This window comes from Leiobunum rupestre, chromosome 7, assembly GCF_980474605.1.
Source record: "Leiobunum rupestre chromosome 7, qqLeiRupe1.1.hap1, whole genome shotgun sequence".
In the NCBI taxonomy this organism is placed as follows: domain Eukaryota; kingdom Metazoa; phylum Arthropoda; class Arachnida; order Opiliones; family Sclerosomatidae; genus Leiobunum; species Leiobunum rupestre.
In genome coordinates, this window is record NC_143390.1 from 31,633,756 (window position 1) to 31,655,383 (window position 21,628).

Below are 21,628 nucleotides of genomic sequence, written 5' to 3' on the forward strand. Positions count from 1 at the left end.
TATCTCAAGAAGACACAATCGGGGCCAGGGCCCCAGGCCCGCTCTCGGCTAAGGTTATAGTATATTTTAAGTTATGCTAAGGTGCAATTGAATTACAATTGTGGGGCTCCAAAGCAAGGTCATAAATTTTACCCTTTGAAAATTAATTAAATCTTAAAGAGGGACTACTTTTGAGAAACGAATATTAGGCTACTCGCAAATTGAAATTTAGAACTACAGAAGTGTCTCGCAATCTAGATCTCCGCGTTGGAAAATTGCAAGTTTGCGTAACGAAATCAAAAGCCCGTTAAATTTGACGACCTTAGCGTGCTCCCGTAAAGGGTGGGTGGGGTTATATGCCCGTATAACTGGCCAATGTAATATCAGCCAGTCTATTATAATCCATATTCGAGGGGCTCCAACCAGGGTAGGGATGGTAATCCGTAGCTTATATACGCAACAGTACCGAATGGCGCCTCGCGCTGGCGTTATAAAGCGCGCGTCGTTTCTAGCATTTCCTCGTTGTAATAATAATCAAGAGGGTGCATCGAGGGGTGGCCTCCCTCCCCGCGTCCTCCTTGGCCATGGTTGAGCTCCCCCTCGATCGTCGGCGTCCGCCGCCACTGAACTGCCGCAGCCTCCTTCGCCCGGGAAGAGAGCGAGCAGAATCGGTTCGAAAAGGTGCCGCCGCTGCGCCGATCCGAGCTCTTCTCCGTTGTTCTGGATGCGAGACCTCCAGCCGACAGTTTCTCTCGGCGTTCGAACGAAATGGTATTATTATAACGACGGTCGCGCGCTTGTGGCTGTGTTGCGAAAGCAAAAAATAAGAAAGATCGAGAACGCTTTTGCAAATCTGGATAATTTCGTCGCCTTTTGTTAGTTTGACTTACGCGATTTGAGTGACCGTTATTCGGGACATTAACTATTCGCGTTTAAGTAACCACAGTGACTTTAAAAAGCCGCGTTTTTTGTATCTTCCCGAAAAAGAAAAATAACGTAAGTAAAGTAATTTTGTTTACGTAAAAACGCGATGCTAAATCTTCGGCGATAGGCGTAGCCCCTTCTTGATAAAGTTTCGTAACGTATGTTTTCGTATCGCTAAAAGCGCGCTTTGGCGGAGTCGTTAATTGACGTTTGTTTGTCGTTTCAAATTCGCGATGGGCGTGTAACTCCAGCTTGACCTTTTGACCCCCCGGGTAACTTAATTCCTTCATTTATCTTCGTGGGATTGCGACAAGGAACGGAAGGAATAGACTATAAAGGAGGTCCTTGAAAATGTTTTTTCGTGGGTCTTCCTAATTCCATCCGAGTCGCGCGAAGAAAAAAATGAAGCGCGGGTTTGACACTCTTTTCGTGGCCGTTTTGTTTGTCGCGCCGTTGCGACTTATTAACGTGGTGAATTTGAATTCCCGAAGTCACAAACGGAAGCGTTTCGAGGCTGCTGCGGACGCGAGCTTGTTGGTGTGTCTCTTCGCGTTCGCCGCCGCCGTCGTCGTCCATTGGTCCACAACTCTCGCCGCCATAATACTCCCCCATTTTTTTATTATATTTAGTATTTTACATTTTTTTTTGTTATTGCTACGTAAGTTAGAATCAAATTTATTGTTGAATGGTCGGGCCGACTGCCGAAGAGGAAACGTGTGCCAGCGTCCGCGGTTTTTGTTTATTGTTCCTCGCGAAAAGAGATTGTTTATATTCACGCCATTCGAAAGTTATAAACGAAATCGAGTGCCGAAATAGACGCTTGGTTTCATGCTTTGGTTTTTTGTTTCAAATTTTATTTTGTAACCTTCCGTTGAAAACGGTTTCCCAAATTCCGTTTTTTAGGGTTTGAATTATTGTTTTGGAAACACATTTTTTGGTAAATGATGGGAATTAACGGTATATTAATGAATAGTGGTAAATATTCGTAACTAGTGAATATTGGTAGTAGTGTAAAATATTGGTAAATAGGGGTAAATATTGGTAAATAGGGATTATGGGTAAATATTCGTAAATAGTGAATATTAGTAAATATTGGTAAGTAGTGGTAAATATTGGTAAGTAGTGGTAAATATTGGTAAGTATAGTGGTAAATATTGGTAAGTATAGTGGTAAATATTGGTGAGAAGTGGTAAATATTGGTAAGTATAGTGGTAAATATTGGTAAGTATAGTGGTAAATATTGGTGAGAAGTGGTAAATATTGGTGAGAAATGTTAAATATTGGTAGATAGTGTTAAATTTTGGTAAGTAGTGGTAAATAGTGTTAAATTTTGGTAAGTAGTGGTAAATATTGATAAGTAGTGGTAAATTTTGGAAAATAGTGGTAAACGGTGGTAAATTTGGTTAAATATTGAACTAGATACACTTTTTTGGTAAATAATGGTAATTAACGGTATATTAATGAATACTGGTAAATATTCGCAAATACTGGTAAATATTCGCCAATAGTGGTAAATATTAGTAAGTAGTGGAAAATTGTGGTAAATAGTGGTAAATTTTGGTAAATAGTAGAAACTAGTGGTAAATAGTAGAAAATAGTGGTAAATATTGGTAAATTGTAAAAAAAAAGTTGTAGATATTGGTGATTTGTAGAAAATAATGGTAAATATTGTCCAATGGTGAAGAATATTGGTAAATGGTAATGAATATTGATAAATAGTGAATAACATTTTGTGAAAGCCATAAAAACAACCCTAAACAGTGGTAAAAGGTAAGAAAAATTTATATTTACTTCAAAAAAACTCCGTCGCATCACGTTTTGCCATCGATAACGGTCAGTTTAAATTAAATTATATCAATATTTGATGATAAAATATTTAATAACTTTTTTATACCATAACTTTATTTAACGTTATTTACCAACTGTTAAATACTCCGTCGGAACAGCTGATTGAATTAATTTTCTTTGTTTATTTTGACCGGAGAGTTGGATAAAGATAACAAAGGAGAGCCTTTGGTTTAAAACTAAAAATATATATTTTTTAAAACTCACGGTTTTTAAAATAATTAAGCGCACTTTAAAAGAGGAGACACTAAGCCAATTTACTCACCCAAAGGCCAACGTTATTAAGAAAGCTACCAAGTCAAGGACCGTAAACTGCATAGCTTGTTCCGTAGGTTCTCGTAAGTACGCTAAGCTCATTATGACCTTAAGCGCGTAAAGTCGGCAGGAATTCTTGCAAGAACTTAATTTTAAAAGCGAGGCTGGAAAGTATGGATTCTTACTAATCTTGCAAGAAAACCGAAGATTTCTCACGAATTTGACATGGTTCAGGAAGTCTTGAGCTAACCCTATCTTAATTTTTAAAGTGTTTCACTGTTTTCTCGATCAAATAGAAGTTCGCACCAAGAACGTATTTATGTAATACAATCATTGTTAAACCTAGCTATTTCGGTTGTTTTGGAAGTTTATACTAAATTTGATCTGCGTATTAAAATATAAATTAATATTTATAAATTTAAATATATAACTTTTTAAACATTTATCCAGAAATAAACCGTAGTTACTTACTTAGGCATAAAAAAGGCTTAATGCTTAAGAACATTTAGAACAGACACAACATAAATTTATTTTTATATTCAAATTTACAGTTGCCATAAAACCTTATAAAAACCAACTTAAAAACAAGCTTTATCAAAATCTAGTTTTTTGAGATAAAAAAAACTTTGATATTAATTTTTCGAACCAAGCTTTAGGTTCATTTAATCTTCTCGAAACAAACTCGCGGTAATCGCCAACAGTAACGAAAACAAAACCCTAATTAGGCAATTCGTTTCTTTTAGAAAATTTATCCGCACGGCCATACGCGTCCCGATTACCAAAAACAGAGTGGATGAAAAAAGGCACCAGGGGGCAGCCTCGTAACACACGCTTTTCTAGATTTCTTTCTCCGTCGGGTTAAGAAGAACGTTTAATTGCGATAGCATCGCACTCTAATTACGGAACTATTCCCTCGATTGCGCATCCAAAAAAAACAGGAGACATAGAGAATCCACAGGCACCCTCTTTGTCGCTAAGACTGCATCTCCATCCCTATATCTCGGAAACACACGCGTGGAAGGCGAACTCGTAGGGGCACCCTCTCTTTCTGGAACTGTAAATATAGCCGTTCTGTAAGATTGCCAGAGGATCGTTGGAGCGTTTCACGAAAGCAGAGACAATTTTTTTTAACTTCCTTTTTTTTTATTATCCCAAAGCGAGGTTTTACGTGATCCAACGGACAAAAATAAGCGATTCTTAAAAAGAAGAAATGCTTAGGTAAATTAATAATTTTAATAGTGGGATCTCTGCAACCCAATGAGGTAGAATATGAACTAGAGATACAAATAAATCTGGGATTCGCGGGACACGTTTTATTTGAGTAGGACTTTATCCAATCGTGTTAGCGCCATCTGTTTCTATAAGCAGACACTTTTGCAAAGGTTAGTTTTCCAATAACACGATAGATGGCGCCAAAACGATTTGATCAAGTTCATTTACTAGGCCTAACTCTCCAACTCAACAAATACTGTCCCGCGAAACGGTAGGTCCCGGATTTGGATCTCTATTTATTCTACCTCATTGCTTCAACACAAGCTCTTTAGTTTGTCTTGAGGGGGAGGAGAGTTAGATCCGGGTAACGGTATCCGAGATCGCAAATTAAAGAGATAATTTTATCATAGCGCTGTTTTTCTAGCCTTTAGTCATTATCCTTTTTGTATGGATTTGGTTTTCAATGTCGGAATCCACACTCTCCCCTTCCCCTTCATTTATTCCTCTTTGCTTTGGAGTGGGCGCCTGTTCGAGTGTCACTCGAAAGATGATTGATAAGCGCGGTAGAATAGACTGTACCCGCTTCCTGTCTCGTTCCGGAACTGTCGAGTGACGGTTGGAGTACGTAGGGAAATGGTCTTTTATTCTGGCAACTTGTAGGAAGAAAAGGCTTTTGTGAGTGGAGGCCCGCCAGAAGTTGAAGGCGACTATAGGTCTCAGAAAATATCGCTTTTGTCAGAGGGATTACGAAAGCGTCTTGCCCAAATCTGTAGGCTTCTTCCTATGGTTTCTATTATACAATTGGGAGTTTAATTCCACTATCGTTGTTATTGTGATGATCCTGTTGCGAATCTGCTCTTTTCACTAGAAACGGAAGCTTTCCACTCTTCACACGATTTATTTATTTGGTTACAAGTACTAGTCCATTTTCTAATATAATAATAATAAAAATAAGCTAGGCTAATACTTTCGCCTCGCAGCAAGAGGAGCCAGGTTCGATCCCAGCTTGTGACACTGGGTGAAAACTCTGTACAACTCCTTCGGCGTTGAGTTTTCAAGTTTTCTCCCCACTGATTCGAGGGGTTTTCTCTCTGGGTCTTCGGTTTCCCCTTCCATTAAAACTTGCAGAGGTTAACGTAAATAGCTAGTGTAGGGAGCTGTTGGCTCGCGTGGCATGAAAGTCTTGCCTCCACCCTCCTACGCAATGTAACCCGGCCACCTGAAATAATAGCTTTAAAAGTCGCTAGCTAACCTAGGCCTAAGGTGGTGCCTTGCTGGGTATTAGCCTAGCTGATTATTTATTATTAATACCCAAGGCACCACCTTAGGCCCAAGTCAGCTATATAGCGTCTTTTATTGCTTTTAAATCAGGTGGCTGGATTATAATACGTAGGAGGGTGTTGGCAAATGTTAGTTGGCTACACTACCTATTACCGTTTATGGTAACCAAAGAGCTCAGGGGAAAACCCCTTTAACCAGGGTGAGATAACTAGCAAACTCAACACGGAAAGAGTTGGAATAAAACCCCTGCTAATCTTGCGCTGAAGCGAAAGTGCTAGCCATACTTATATGATTAATTTAACATTAAAGCTCACTGATAATATGTTTAGAACATACTAGTCGCTCTGACTATGATAATTATCTTAATTTTCATTGGCTCCTTCACTCGTTTAGTTTTGTTTTGCCTTACATGGTATTGTATTTGCAACAGATTTCACTTCGATCTCTACAATTTACATAACGTAGGGCATCTCCTTATGTTCGTCTACCATGAAATCTTGATGAACTTCGGTTTATATGTACATTTTTATTTTACTACAAGTATTAAAGAATGTGGAAACGTGACATACAAAGTTTTAGTGCCGTTTATTAATTAATTAATTAATAATAATAATATTTGATTATACCTTGATATTAAAGCATGTAAACGTCTAATATGATTTATTTTGATTATATAGTATAACTATTATCACCAACTATCTTCCGACACTAGTTCTAGTACAGTTATCAATACGATAATCTATTATCGGTTTTATATCCGTTGGGGTTTCTCTCCAGTTACTCTAATAGTCTAATTAGGCACAGCGGCTCTCTTTGAAACTTTAAAATGCAACAATGATAATGTCATTAGCCTCTAATTATCATTATTATAACATCGGGTATTTAATTTAATAAGGGAAAATGTGGAAGTATGGCGGTTGAGGCTCAAAGGCACCTGCTATCAGTGTTAAAGGCCAAGGAAAATATTAAAATCAGGGAATTTTAAAAATAAATATAAAGTTAGGGCAAAAGTCATAAAAGTTCTTAAAAAAGTCAGGGAATTAAAAAAAATGTCAAAAAGCAGGAAAAAGTCAGGAAATTTAAAAAGATAAAAAAGCAGGGAAAATTTGGCAATTAAAAAATAAATAAAAATCAAGGAAGAGTCATTGAATTTAAAAAATTTAAAAAACAGGGAATTTAAATTTATCTTGAGAGTATTAAGCTAAGATTTGTAAATATTGCAGTTCAATGTTTCAGTTAAAACAGAACCTTTATAATAAGATATCAACTGAAGTAAATTTAATAACATCTAATAAAATATAAAGTTCAAAATGATCTAATTTTGGTCTTAAATAGTCCGAGGAAATTTCTAACAATGTAAAATTTTAATCTACAAATATTAAGGCGACCCTGGCAATATTTCGTTATAAAGAAACTTCATTAAAAACTGAAACTTTTTAAACTCAAATTTGAACGTTGAGGTTTTTGGAAAAGTTGGGTTTCTATTTATATATTATTATAATGGGAAGTATTCGTCTTTCGGAGACTGTAGGTATTTTTGATGATGGTTCTTTCCATACGCTGCCTCCTTTTGTTTATTTTTTAGTTGCCCACGAACGTGTTTCAATTTTTTCCGCCGCCATTATTACGAAGCGGTCGCTATTGTGTGTGTTTAGTTTTTGTTTTGTTTCGTGTGTTTTGCTCTATTATCAAATCGATTCTCAGCTCCCCGCTTTCTCCTTCCGTGCATTCGCTGTTTGCCTGTTTTAGATCTGGTTCGCGTGCCCTGTGTCGTAACAAACGAATGCCTTCGTATTCTCCGCCCATCTATGCCCCTTCCTCTTCCTCTCATCTCTTGATCCTCGGCCTTTTCTCTCAAGGATGCTGGCATCTTCATCCCTTCATTTTCCATATCAACGTTGACAGCGAAACCCGCGCGGCGCTTAAAACGGGAGAACTTAACCGCAATCTAGAGAGAGACGAGCCCCTCTCGCCTTAAATTTGAATCTAGTTCCGCTGACAGTTCAATTCAAACTGGCGTGTATGTCGAGGAATATATTTTAACAAATATTCTGAAGTTTCACTGTAATTTGTGATTTGTCAAACCTCTGGTTGCTTTATACGACCGTGGATTTGTTTAACCAAGAATGTATTTCGAATATGTGGACAATTCCCAGTGATTCCCTGGAAGAAAAGCCATGCCCCTGCGTCTATACTCTTGTCATATTTCCCTCCTTTATCCCAGTCGCGGGCGGTTTTCTCCATGTAGGTGGGGTGGCGGAGTGGTTAGCACTTTCGCAGCAAGAGGAGCCGAGTTCCGTTCCAGCTTGTGGCACTGGTTTAAAACTCGGAACCACTCCTTCCGCGTAGAGTTTTCAAGTTCTCTCACCACTGGTTAAGGGGGTTTTCTCATTTCCATAAAGCCTTGTAGAGTTTAACGTTAATAGTTAGTGTAGGGAGCTTTTGGCTCGCGTGGCATGAATGGCCACCCGTTTAAAAGGAGCTATGTTATTTCTGCCTAAGTTGGTGCCTTGGGTAATAGCCTAGCTGATTATTATACATGGAAACAGATAAGTTCCGCTACCTACTTACTGTTAATCTAAATACATTATTAGCGTAACTATTTGGAATTTATTTTGCCTTGACAAGAAACTACGTTTCACCCTGTATTTGAAAGGCGTGGTTGGGTGTCCTGAAATATTTTCTTTTTAAACGTAGATTCTCAATATTGCGGTGTTGAAAAAGTATATTTCTATAGGCGTGCAGTCTGGAAACAAAGTATAAGCGGATCCTATAGTTTTGTCTTTGTAGCATAGACTTCTGAGAAAAGCAGTTGTTTGGTATATGAGCGAGAGAGCGAAAGAGAGATTGTTGGAATGAACATTGAGAAAGAAACTGATGGCATCTAGTCACGCATGCCGAATTTTACTTTTTATTGAGTGAGAGAACGTGGAACATTTACGATTAGGATTATATGGATTATATCTAACGAGTTTCGTCGATGTTATTGAATGTAATGAACCAGTTTTGTAGAACGTGCAATATCCCAACGAGAACAAAACAAAGCTAATTACGATAAATATTTTGGGTTCTTTTTCGTTAATTTTCTTCAAAAAATACATTTCGGCACCTTGAAGCAAAAAAAATCGATATGAATTTTTCTCAAGAAATGACGCGTACCATATTTAATTAAGTTGTAATTTTACGTTTGTAATTTTTGTAGGCACGCGTACAAATCCTGTTGGGTTTCGTGTCCTTATTTATTTTTCTAGTGAATAATAACCGGATATATCACGTATTATGAAGGAAGAAACACCAATTATTCAGAATATTCAAATTTATTACGTACGTGGTAATATTTAGTCATCCAGAAACGCTAACATAGATTTTATTTATATATTTTCGTATTCTCTAGTTTATCCAATAATCTTCAAGAAACGCTCGCTAATTTTGTCTTTAAAACGTGCATATACCTCTACCGTATATAGTGGAGCGTAATAGCGTTGAAATTCCCTTTAAAAGGTTTTATGAGAAAATCCACGTGTTAAATTCTTCGAATTTGCATAAATTTTAAATTTTAAGCCTTTTGAAGCGTGTCGCCAGGAAAGGGGCAAACGTTGAAATCGCCGCTATATTTTGGTTCGCTCCATTGAGAGCGTTTTTATCACAATTTTTTACAAGTCGATTCCCAAACAAATAAAAATAGGAAAACGCTACTAGAAGCTCTTACGGCGCTGTTCGCTTGTCGCAAATAATGTATTAGAAGCGATATATAGAGTTGGCCCCGAGAGATTTCTTTAACAAACGTTTCCGTTGAGAATCAGGTGCAACCAGGAACGAAAAATTGCCTCTTTTAGTCGCGCCTCCACTCCTCCCATCACTGACGTCGGCCACACGCGTAACTTCCCGATAGAGCGCGAAGATCCCCATATTGATTGTACCCTTTTCCTTACTTTCGACGCGACTGCGGACTAAACACGGTTCGAAGATTGGCTTCACTGTATATAGTCTGGTAGCTTCCGCAGTTCCTTTTTTTTGGATGGTGGCGCTCATAAAAAGCGTATAATAGTGGTCGATCCATAATTTTGAGTAGGGCTGCTTTGGGCAATGGCTTCCTCGTGGAGCTCGCGTTGGAAGTCACCTTCGCGGGCGCGTCGTTATTTACCCTTAACCGAGTGCGACCTTTTATGCCCGGAAAATCAATTTCTTTTTCCCCGAAGCCCAACCACGGATCGCGATAGTCGCTACATGCCAAGGGACAAGAGAGAGGAGACGCCAGATTTTTGACTATAGCTAGGGTGAATAGGGGAACTTGTACTTCTTCAGAATTGGACCTCGCCTCCCAGCGTATATCGTTTCCCTCTGATCGATAAAAAGTTTTGTTGTTCCCTTTTGAATCGCCGGCGATTTTAAAATTCCAACTCCGTTTACCCGGCTAACGGAAGGGTAGAAGTAACGAAGATGGAAGTCTGATGAGACGAACTGATTTCCTAAAGCATTTACATTACAGATTGAAGACCATTACTACTGCTCCAAGAATTTCGTTAAATATCAATTGTTTCCATTGGGTTTACATATTCTGCATATCTACTTTTGTATAATTTTTCTAAATTCTCTTAAAAAAACTGCTTCGAATTATGTATAATTCATGATACAGATCATCCAGATCCATAAAAACTTGTCGAGGTTAACGGTAATAGTTAGTGTAGGAAGCTGTTTGCTCGCGTGGCACCCTCCTACGCATTGTAACCCGGCCACCTGAATTAATGGCTTTAAAAGTCGCTTGATGACTTAGGCCTAATGTTTTGCCTTGGGTATTAGCCTATCTGATTATTATTTAATTGTCATTGGGGTGAAGATGTAATATTTTTCGTTATTAAATTACATTAATTTAATAATTAATTATTATTATTTTATTGTGTATTTTAATTTAAGTAAAGAAGGTATAGTAGTTAACAGGTTTTCCATCTCAATTTTCAACAAATACAAAGTAACAAAAAGCTGCAACCGAATGTTTAGAACTAAAACACCTTTAGTGTATATTTCCTCTGGCTTGTTTCGGTCATTTGCATAGCAAAATCCGAAGAGTGAGGATGCTGGTTTGGTTTCCCCCGGGGATTGTTTTTCCCGCACGGGCTTTGGAATGCGGTCTATTCGGGCCCCTCGATCCTTCTCCTGGAAACCTAATTAATGGCTTCCCGTATATTTACGGGTGGCTCCCTTCGCGGTGGGAGGACGAAACTCAAAAGTCTTTCTTTTCTCGTTCCCGATTATCCTGGATTTCAATTTTTGACTGCGAAATTAAGTTATTGACTTAGAATGTTCCGAATCGAGTTGAGTGTGGGAACCGTTTCTTTGAAAAGCAGATTTAGTTACTTAAGGATGCGAAAGGAGTAGTTTCCGATTATCATCCTAGCGTAACGTATTCGCGTTTACTGCAAACTCGGCAACGCTTCATCGAAAACTGGAAAATGACTTTCGGCGCTTTATGGTTTTTGAGGAAAGAATTTATCCCAAATGCGAAGCTAATTTTAATGTAGAGGCAAGCGTATCCCTTTGAATCCTGTCGCGTTTACGTTTTTTTAACTTATTAAGTATTCACCGTAACGTGGAAAATATAAATTTAGTATTTTATTTTACAAGTCTATCTTCACTTACTTTTATATTTTATACGCACTTAGTTTTAATTTTTTTCTCGAAACTTAGGGTAAATCAAATTATAATTTTTTTAAAATATTTTTTGTAAAATAGTTACGTAGCTGGTTTTAGGTGCAGAACCAACCATTAACACTATAGTTTTCACTATCTAAAATCGTTCTAGACTATGTGTTAATGATATTCTTTTGGGGAAAATCTCAATTCAAATTCAATATTTTATAAGTTACGGCAGTTAAATGTTTAAACAATATATATTGGGTTGTAATACGAAAGTTTTACGTGAAAATTTAGGTTTGAGAATCAAATTAGATATTAAATTTCTAAGGAAGGTCCTACACCTCTCTGAAAGGGAAACAATTACTTAACCAGTGTCATATGTTTCTGCAATTTAGACGGCTTCTCCCCCCCCCCCATACTCCACTATCGATTAAACTCTAAAATGGCCTTAATAATCTATAAGCCCATTAGGGTCACCGAAACGACGGAGTTGGCGGAACTGGGAGGGGGAAGAATCAATCGGACCAAAAGCGACCCCCGCGCGAAGGTCATAACCCCCGCGAAATCATTTCCTCTTTCTTTCTCACTTGGCATCTCCAAGTTTCGCGAAAGACTCGATGCTTCTCAATCGCGCATCGATCGTTTTATTTGGCGAACTTTTTATACAAGCCCGGTAGCAACGGGAAGGTTTATTTCGTAAATCCCCGCTTTGAGAATTTCCCGCAGCCCGGGAATCGCTCGCTAAAAGTGTTGTTTGTTATCGTCAATAAAGGTATAAAACGCGCCCCATTGAAAGAAAAATTGCGCCCGGGCGGCAGAAATCTAAGTGAGGAGGCGAAAGGGCAAATTTCGGGGAGCGCGCGCGGCCCTCTTTCCTCCCCGGTGCTCCTCTCCGCCTTTATACACATTTTCTCTCTCATTTTCCAGAGAAATACGGCTGCAACTCCGCGTGGAACGAAATGTCGCTTTTGTTGGCTGCAGCATCGGCCAAAAGCCGGCGCCCGACCAGTCCGGCTCCGTAGCCGCGGATTCCGTCGTCTCTTCTTGCCTGGTGTCCCGGTGCTGGTCGGTGGTGTCGTACCAGCGTCTCCGAGAAACCTCACCAGCGATACGCGCGCCGGACTCTGATCTCCGCACTGACAGAATGTGGAACCGATAAGTCGCCAATTTTGGCCTCCGTTTTCGCTCGGTTAATTCGCCGCTATAGAAGAGTAGGCCCGCGCCATCGTCGACTTTAGCGGAGCCAGAGGACATAGAGAGGGAGAGAGAGAGGAGGAGAAAAGAAGGAAGGTCCCGGAGAAGAGAAGGCGCGCTCGCTGCGGAGAAAGGATGGCGGACCCGCTCGGTTATCGATCCCTCGCCCGCACACTCCGTTGCGCCGTCGTTTTGCTCTTGGGCTTCCCAGGATGCTGGAGATGGCCTCCTGTTGGAGAGGCAGTCACCATGGCAACGTGCCGCTATTCCGAAGAACAGAAAGAGGTAAGTTCCTAGCGGTAATGGAAATTCCCTTCATCCCGCGTTTTGCTTTCGAGCGGGGAAAGGGGGTGCAGTTTGCTAACAAGCCGACCCGCTCTCGGTCTTCTCCGACGGGAAAGGCTCCCTTTGAAAAAATTCATCTCATCCGTTCTTAACGTTTTAGTTTTTAAACAGATCAATGTTTCAGGGCGGAAAGGATGGAAAGGAGGGTAGAATGTTCAAATTTTCGGAAGGTCATTGCGAGGAGCTCGCTTACTTTCCTTGACTAGCGCGGGCTTGACTTTCTTCCTCGTTTTAAGCATCTAGTTTTATCTTTCTGGAAACTTCTCTCATTGACGACAGAAAGCCAGAGATGCAACATCCCCTTTTATCTCGGATGAACTCCGAGAAGAAGATGGTAAAAGAGGATAGAGAGGGAGAGAGAGGGAAGATGGGGATGAAGAAGAAGATGACAATCGATATCCTCTCTCTCTCTCTCTCTCCGCTTTTGCCTGTTCGCCTCGTTCATTTTTGTTCCATTCCCAAACTGAAACAAACATTTTTCTTTTTATATTTTTTCGAGGGAGTGGTTTCTTTGGAGTGGGTTGAGGGGAGGTCAATGGTTTTAGGAAGTACATATATCCCGCAGTTTAATCTACCGGATTTTCGATGGCTTTGTTTGTTCAGAGCCAACGCGCGGGAAACGTGTTTGTTATTTTTGGCCCGGATAATTGATTGGGAGGTTACCAGTTTCTAAAAATCTGCCGTATCTCTCGGTTACTGGCTTTAATTTTGGTTTAGATAAGCAGGCATTTATCCCCCTATTTAGATATTCTACCTTCTAAGTGTTTATAACAACTTATCTGGTGTTTACTCCGGTGTGCCTGGAGGTAAGCAGTAGACATTTTGACCTATTTTAAAATATTGCCCGCTTTTTAAAATCTTTTAAATTTGTCCCACCGTTTTTCTTAAATTCGCTTTAAATTAATTAATTATTAATTAGTGTATAACTTGATATATCCCAAGCCGCAAATTTATGACGAAATATCTCGAATTGTAACGACCTAGTAAAGGTAGTGCGGCTTTGCCTCATTACGAGGGACATCAATCCATACAAGCACCCATTAAAATATCCCCTAAGATACGTATAACTTATTAATTACCGCGTAACGCAATAACTCGTTCGTCGGGGAATCCCCGAAGCAAATATCAATTTTTCCATCTATATTCGGACTCATCCCCGAACCCATTGGCCAAATGAAGCCCTAACTCGCTCTTATTACCTTCGCTATGAGAGAACTCCCCGACATCCACGATCCTCCCACCGCCCTTCGCTAATCTCTAAATGGCTTTCCCTGGTCGCCGACCGTTAACCCCATCATTCGGCCCATTCGAATGGCCAACCCAGAGAAATTACAAATATTCCCTTCTCATAAAATAATAATTTAGAAAACCCATACGCGTTCGTAGACGGGTGTAAGCCTACCCGTATACTTTTATATACGAAGAATGAGTGGATGCAAAATTCATTAACGTTGGATCTGAATATAGGTGTCGTCCGCTCGAACTTCCGGAAACGCCACTCTGATCGGACTGTTCAATCTGCAGTCGAGTCGGAGGGACTGCGACCCATCCGCCCGATCAGCGGATCAAGTTCGCCCGGTGAATGCGGCCGAAACTCAACGCATGCTGGCCGCCGTTTGGGCTTTGGAGTGGCTCAACGAAAGGGACATCCTCGGAGGTGGAATGACAGTCGGTGAGCGCGCCATTTTTCCTTTTTCCTCGCCTCTCCAATATCTGTCACTCGGCGTATAGTTCTTTAAACGTAGCGTCCCACGCGAACCGACCCTTTTTCCCCGTCGTTATCGCGGCCCCAAATACCAGGGGTTGGGGCTGATAACCGGGCCGAAAGTGGGGGCATTAAAAAAAGATTAGCCATCCCGTCACGCCAATTTACTCACTACCTCACGCGGATTAGCAGTTAAGAGCCGCCGGGTATAGGCCTAATTAAGGAGGTTTTGGCGACCAGGAATGATAGTACCGTTGCCGCGTGGTTGTACCGTCCGTTGCCGCGTGGTTGTACCGTCCTACCAGGTGAGGTTGAGCCTGGATGCTGCCTACCACTATACTTGAGGGGTTTGTAGAACATTAGTCTGTTGAGTGTCTTTTAGATAAATTCAGGGTTTTCTTCGGGATTTTCACGAAACTCTCGTGGATTATTAAATTATATATTTCTAAAATATAAAAACTCATAACTTAAAATTAAAAACTTTATAAATACAAGATGAGAAACACATGGCGATTTAACAAAAAATATTTATTATTGGGTGTAAAAAACGCAATAAAATAAGCGAGACGTTTCGACCCCAAAGCATTCTTCAGTCTAACTTATACGAGCCGACGCTTACGAACCAACTGTTACTGGCCAAAACGTCTCCTTTATTTCATTTAGCCTTTTACACCCAATAATAAATTATTGTTAAATCTCAATGTGTTTACCTTTTTAATTTTAGTTATTGCCATAGAAACAATGAGTTTCAAAGTTTATAGTTCCTGTTGACTTATCCTTTGTAACTTATTTTTAAACAGTTTTTCACCCCTTGTAATCGCATGCCTGCAAATACGGATTTCAGTGTATTTTATATTATACAGAGTGTTTCAAAAGGTTACGCAAAAGTTTTAAGGAGTTGTAGGGGTGAGTTGAGAAGTATGACTGTTTTTTTCCCATTTCCCTACGATGGAAGTAGGCTGCAACAAGCGCAAAACCAAGCAGCAGGAACTTTAAATACTGTTTAAGTTTACTTTTGTACGCTGGTTACCTCGATTTGTTTACAAAGTCCCTTTTTACCTATCACACGAAGACGTTCAATATACTAACACGTACCTTTTTTTGTCTTGAAAAAATAGCTTTTGGCCCAAAAAGTTTAAACGAAAAATAACGCTAGGTGTTTGGGTTTGAATTTTCGCCGCCATCTTAGGGGCTGCCGCAAGCGCCCCTAACCCCGTATGAGCGATTTGCGAACCATTCTAAATTTTAAAATCGCGAAATTTAGGCTTAAGTCTCTTATAACTGGAACGCGCCGCGCGTGCGAAACAAATTTTTCGCGTCTTCAGCAGCGCGCGCTTTTAGGTTGTTTTTCTGTCTCACCGACTTCTCACCAGGTGTCGCGGCGGACGAGCGCTTTTCAATTTCCCGAAATTTCTTTATTTTATTAAAAATTAACCACTCAATATTTTTGATGCAGTTTTCGCCACAAATTTTAGTTTTTAATGGGCTATAGGGCTACCTAACTGGTTAAAGCTTGAGCGTTCCCCTTTATCTCATCGTAGGAAAATGGGAAAAAAACAGGCAAAAACAGGCATACTTCTCAACTCACCCCTACAACTCCTTAAAACTTTTGCGTAACCTTTTGAAACATCCTGTATATTTATTTTATTGGTACCGACAGGATTTTATCCAGGGAACACTTAGGTGCGAAATTGAAAAATTTCAATGTTTTGAAGGCCCACAAAACGTTTAGGATGGCAATTCGAATTTATCTAAATTTGGTCATTACCTCCGATATTTTTTATTGTACTATAATAATTTTCGATCAAGTAACGGTTAATAAAATTCTACTGGGAATAAATCTCTTATTAATTAGCTGGAATAGAGTAAATAATAATACCGTGATATAAATCTTAGATATCCTCTTCCCGGAAAATAATAGTTCGTCGGAGAAAATGTTTTTAGATACGGTGGTGGCGGGCATTTTCTCTGGAGGAAAAGACATTGATTGGAGCTTCTTTTTACCGCTTTCTTTTCAGGCTTCGCTGGATACAGCGCTTGCACCGATACTAAAACGGCTCTGAGAAGGACCATATACGGCCTGAGTCAAATGGGCACATTAGACCGTTGCCCTGACAACGAGACGGCCAATATGTTGCTAGGTACACACACTCTTCGATCTTGAAATGTAATCCTGCCCCCCCCCGTCTGCTCCCCTATTAGTATAAATAGTACACCGGAAATAGATCATACTTTTTCTCTCTAATAAAATGGACCCGTTCTTTGTTTTGCCTCGAAGGATACATCGGACCGACAGACTATTCCAATTCCGAGGCCATTTCCGGTCTCTTAACTTCGCTCAATGTTACACACCAACAATTGCGACTTAACAATTTAGAATCGGAAATTAAGGTTGGTATTTCTTTATTAAAGAAACGATTTAAAATGGGACTCAAAGGATGAAAGCTTACGTTGTTTCGTTGGTCAAATAATTATTTCAGGCTATTACTTCGGTGCTAAACCGATTGGAATGGGATCAAGTGACGCTAATGACTGAAAACACTGGATTAAGGGATCAATTTTTCGAAATTTCCGCCCGAGAGGGAATTTGCATTTCTCAGTCTTTTATAATAACCAGGTATTTGACAACCAAGTTATACTCGAAAGTAGAATTCTAATATTTTAAAACTTTGAAGGGACGCCAACTACTCGAGCATCTATCCGATCATCAAACAGTCGGGATCCCAAGTGGTAGTTTTCCTGGGTTTCGATTACCAACTGCTCAAAGCTTTAGAGCAGTCGACACATTATTCCGAATTGGCCGACCTTCATTGGTTGGTGGCGGGTCCCACGGTATATCCGGGCTTCAAGCTGAGTCACGTCAGTGACAATCCGGAGAAGCATCACAAGGTATACTTCGCTCAATCAGCCGTCACCAAGGTACCGGGTTTCGAAGACTATCTGCTAAATTTCCCGGACAGCGTCGAGTTGGACGACGACGTGCGGGCCTTTGTCAACGAGTGTTACAAGGAGAAATCGAAGCGGATGGAAAGCGCGTCGGCGGGGGAAGAAGAAGAAGAGATCTCTCCGGGATGCGCTCCCATTCTGAATAACGACGTCATCGCCGTTGCCGAGAGTGTGGCCAAGCTAACGGAGCGTTACCGATCTTCGAGGAATGGCTGCCCCACCGTCGCCGATGGCCCCCCCACACTTGCCAACAACAACAACGAAACCGCCGATTGCGAAACTTTCGGCGATTACCTTTTCCAAGTGCCCCAGCTTCTCAGCGATCAACTTAACGTCAGCGTCATGGCTTATCAAGTTGGACCCCAAAACAACATGAGATTTATTGAGGTAGGGGTTTTTTATTATCGCGTGGATCTTTTTCCGCCAATCGTATTTTCCCTTTCCACTTTCCCAGTACGCTTAAGTGCGTGAGTGCTTAAGCTTTGTGGCTGCTTTGGTTTTGGTTGCGTGACTACAGTGCGGAATGAATACTGATTTGTTCAAGTAGTCGAGCACGTTTTATATAATTGGTTGTTAATTGGTTCGGTGAATTTCGATATTTATCTGGATTTTTATTTTTAATTGTCCGCCATCTACCGCGCACTTTTCTATCTTTTGTAAATTATTTAGAGCAAATGTATTTTTATAGGTGGGACTCTATTACAATAACCAATTGATAATGAAAGCGGAAGACTTAGGAATACTGCACGACGTTGGTGGCGGATGGTTCAAAGTCCCTCGCTTTCGCTGTCCCTCGTGTCCTTGTCTTAACAACCCTGACAAGACACGCTCAACCTTGGGTGATTTCTGGCGCGTCGAACCTTGGGTCGCCGTCTGCAGCACTTTAGCCAGCATCGGAACCCTGGTAGCCATTATGGTTCTAGTCTTCATCGTGGTCCGTATTTGTCGAGGTGATGCCATGGAAGGAAGCCAAGCCTTCGCTTTCCTCATTTTAGTGGGAATAGTCTTGGCGTACGGCGCCATCGTACCCTTCATGCTGTCAGCTTCTCCCATCGTCTGCAACATTCGGCCCATCGGAATCGGTCTGGCTTACGCCTTGATCTTCGCTCCAATCCTAGCCCGCTCTTTGATGCTCGCTACTTCCGATCCCGACGGATTGCTGGGCCACGTCAGCGGCCTGGTTCAGACCTCCTTGTTCTTCTTCATGATCGCCGTGCAACTGGCTCTGGGCGTACAGCAATGGTGGCTCGTATCGGGACCCGAAGCGAATCCCCTGTCGATCCGCTACGACGGCGTTGGCTGCATCGTTTCCACCGTCGACTACACGCTGGCCCTCAGCTACGTCTCCCTGCTCTTGCTTCTGCTACTGATTCTGACTCCCTTTTGCATTCGAAATCGACGCAATTACCACGAAGGGCTCTTTTTCTTCCTGGCGACCCTGGCTTCGCTCGCTGTCTGGGTGGCGTGGGTCGCCGTCTTCTTCAAGCTGGACCCGGTTTGGAAACAACCTATTCTGTGTTTGGGTCTGGTGTCGACCGCCTCGGTCATTCTAGTTATCGTCTTCATACCGAGAGTCTTCAAGATGGTCCGGGCTATCACATTGGACACGGCCAACGCCGGTTGTCAGTCGGTAGGCAGATGCACCGTTCCCAGCGTGACGGATGTGGCGGCCAGGGGATCCAACGCAATGATCTACGAGACGGTCAATCACGCTTACGCCCCGGAACCAATTCTAGTCAACGGCGACGGGGTCGTCGTCAAGAGTCCTAGTCGAATCAACGTCTCCGCCAACCCGGCCGCCTCTGTCGGGATCGTTATGGAAGATTCGGGCATAATCGTACCCATGGCGTCGGCGGAAACCATCGAAGAAGAAGAACAGGAAGAAACCAAAGAGACGACGGGGCCCACGATTGCCGAAGAGATGGAGAAGGTCAAGGCCATCGACGACTCGTCACCCGAGAAGGAAGAGAATGGTTCGACCAATGGAGTGGCTCAAAGAAAACCGCCCACCGTTACGCACCTGTAAAAGACAAACCACCGATCGAAACCCTCGAAGAAATACAAATAGAGAACGCTTTTTATTTTATTTCACGTAAGTTACAAATCCTTTTCCACACTCGAGATAATGAAAACTTTTCGGTTCACGTTTCAACACGCAGTTTTATTCATACAATAGACGCGACCCATAGCCAGCTGGTTTCGCGAAAGTACAAGATGTATTGGGTACAAATTAATCATGTTGTGGATAATACAAAAATGAGAGAAAGAGATAAAATGTTTTTAAATAAGTGGTAAAAAAACAAAATGTTGCTCTATGAAAAATAACGGTTTAAAAATATATTTAAATCCGCTTGTTTTAATTCTTAGCGAGTTAGATATCGATAAAAAATTTATTGATATTTAATATAATAAGAATCGATGATGTATAAATTATTCGAAGCTTGAAGAAAATCGACTAAAAAATAATAATACTAATAATCTTCGGAACAAATTGGCCGTGTACCGATTGTTTGGTACTTAACGCTATAACAAAAGCGGTTTTTAAGAGAGCTCGGTTACCACGAATCAATAGAGCGATGTTTTTAGCTAAAATAATTGATTTAAATCGGATATTTATACCAAAATCAAGATGAAATTTAAAAAATAACTGGAATGTATACGTAATTGTTTCCCTCGTATAATTCCAGTCTCATTCCAAAAACCAAACAAAAAATTGCTGTTTTAATATAAAAAGTCTTTTCAAGTTTCACATTTTTAGAGATCAACCCCGGTCGTTTTTTGCTTACGAAAAAAAATATTTAAAAGTATATTTCTAGTTCCCCCCCATCCTCCGAAATTGATGGTGCAAATTAATAAAAAAACGCTAATTATTACATTCATTTTACTAGAAATAAATACAAAAGAAGTTGTTCGTTAACGTTTTCAAAGCGTTTAAAGATTGCCATATGAAATCCCTTTGCCCCCCGTTTTACGATAATATATACAAAGATTTTGTACCGCGTTTGTGAATATTTACCTCTATACTCCTCCGAAACGTTGTCATGGAAATAAAATCAACCGAATAAAAAAACAAGAGTTCCCTGCCTCCCAATTTGCCAAAGATGTTCCTAAGTTTCCCGCGTGGTTTTTAGACTTTCTAATTTGCCGCGCGTAGCGTCGTAACCCTTTCTCAGCTTAGGCGCGTTTTCCCCCTGACCCCAAATAGCGGGCGAGTCTCAATCCACTTTTGTATTTTAATAATTGTATAACTTTTATAATTGTATATTAGATCTATTTCAGTGAATAGTCGGTGTAAACTGTAGATGTTCGTGAACAAAAAAAAATATCGTATTTACTACCTATAATTGTTGTATTGTTTTCGATTTTATATTCTTGTTAATTTTGCGGTTTTTTAGCACGTAGAATAATTATATAAAACAAATTATATGTGCGAAATTTTATGTTGACAGCAGGATTTTATTAAAATCGTGATATTTTTTCATTTCGGTCGAAGCCTTTTATTGACTCTTACTTTTACCATAAGTTCTATTTTCCCAACGCCATTTTTCAAATGATAGTATTTTTCACCAACGACAACATAAATCATAACTTGGCTAAGGACTCACTACTCTCCGTGTGTTTTTACTAGTAATTGCAGATTCCAGATAACGATACCTCACGAATCTCCGCTTTCAATGCCTAGCGAAAATTAAAACGCTTTTAACATGTGAAAATAACGCTTATCAGGAATCCATACCTCTACTTGGAATGCTTATCCTGCCCTATCGCGTTTTTTAGTTCCACATCGAGATATATCATAAGTTAATGATATCATTAACTTATGGATATATATATATCGAAGTGGGACTATTGCTATGGACGGATTGTCGTTAAGTGTTGTTTGTTTGTTTGGTGTGGAAACCAACGACACGGTAGATGGAGCTGCGAAAAATAATTTATTAATATAATTTATATTAGTGGCCTCACCGAGTCTTTCCTTGCAACGCGGGGGGGATTTGTCAAGTTAAGTTGTCGCAATTCCCGTTCCTTTTTCCGGGTTATTTTACGTACATTTACGGCGTTTTAGGGTCAAGTTAACCTCAAACTTCGCCTCCCCCCGCCCTAATTTCGACCCCCTTATCGAAACCGTGTATGGTCAGAAGTAACAAATAAGTGTGGCACTTTCTTATCGAAACCGTGTATGGTCAGAAGTAATAAGTGTGGCACATTCTTATCGAGAACGTGTGTGGTCAGAAGTAACAAATAAGTGTGGCACTTTCTTATCGAAACCGTGTATGGTCAGAAGTAATAAGTAAGTGTGGCACTTTC

The 21,628-nt window shown here is 40.4% G+C and overlaps 1 protein-coding gene across 2 annotated transcripts; it reads left to right on the forward strand.

Annotated features, from left to right (window-relative positions):
* The first annotated feature begins 659 nt into the window (after window positions 1-659).
* LOC149936064 (uncharacterized) lies at window positions 660-20,124 on the forward strand. Of its 2 annotated transcripts, none has more exons than XM_090153092.1 (8): window positions 660-975; window positions 12,058-12,609; window positions 14,137-14,341; window positions 16,393-16,515; window positions 16,653-16,765; window positions 16,855-16,991; window positions 17,050-17,707; window positions 18,009-20,124. In XM_090153092.1, exons 2-8 carry the CDS (start codon window positions 12,460-12,462, stop codon window positions 19,344-19,346), a joined length of 2,724 nt encoding a protein of 907 aa, XP_090009218.1. In that variant the 5' UTR covers window positions 660-975; window positions 12,058-12,459; the 3' UTR covers window positions 19,347-20,124. The 2 variants fall into 2 exon arrangements, with proteins under 2 accessions (XP_090009218.1, XP_090009219.1); XM_090153093.1 differs by lacking the exon at window positions 660-975 and adding an exon at window positions 4,201-4,221.
* The last annotated feature ends 1,504 nt before the right edge of the window (window positions 20,125-21,628 follow it).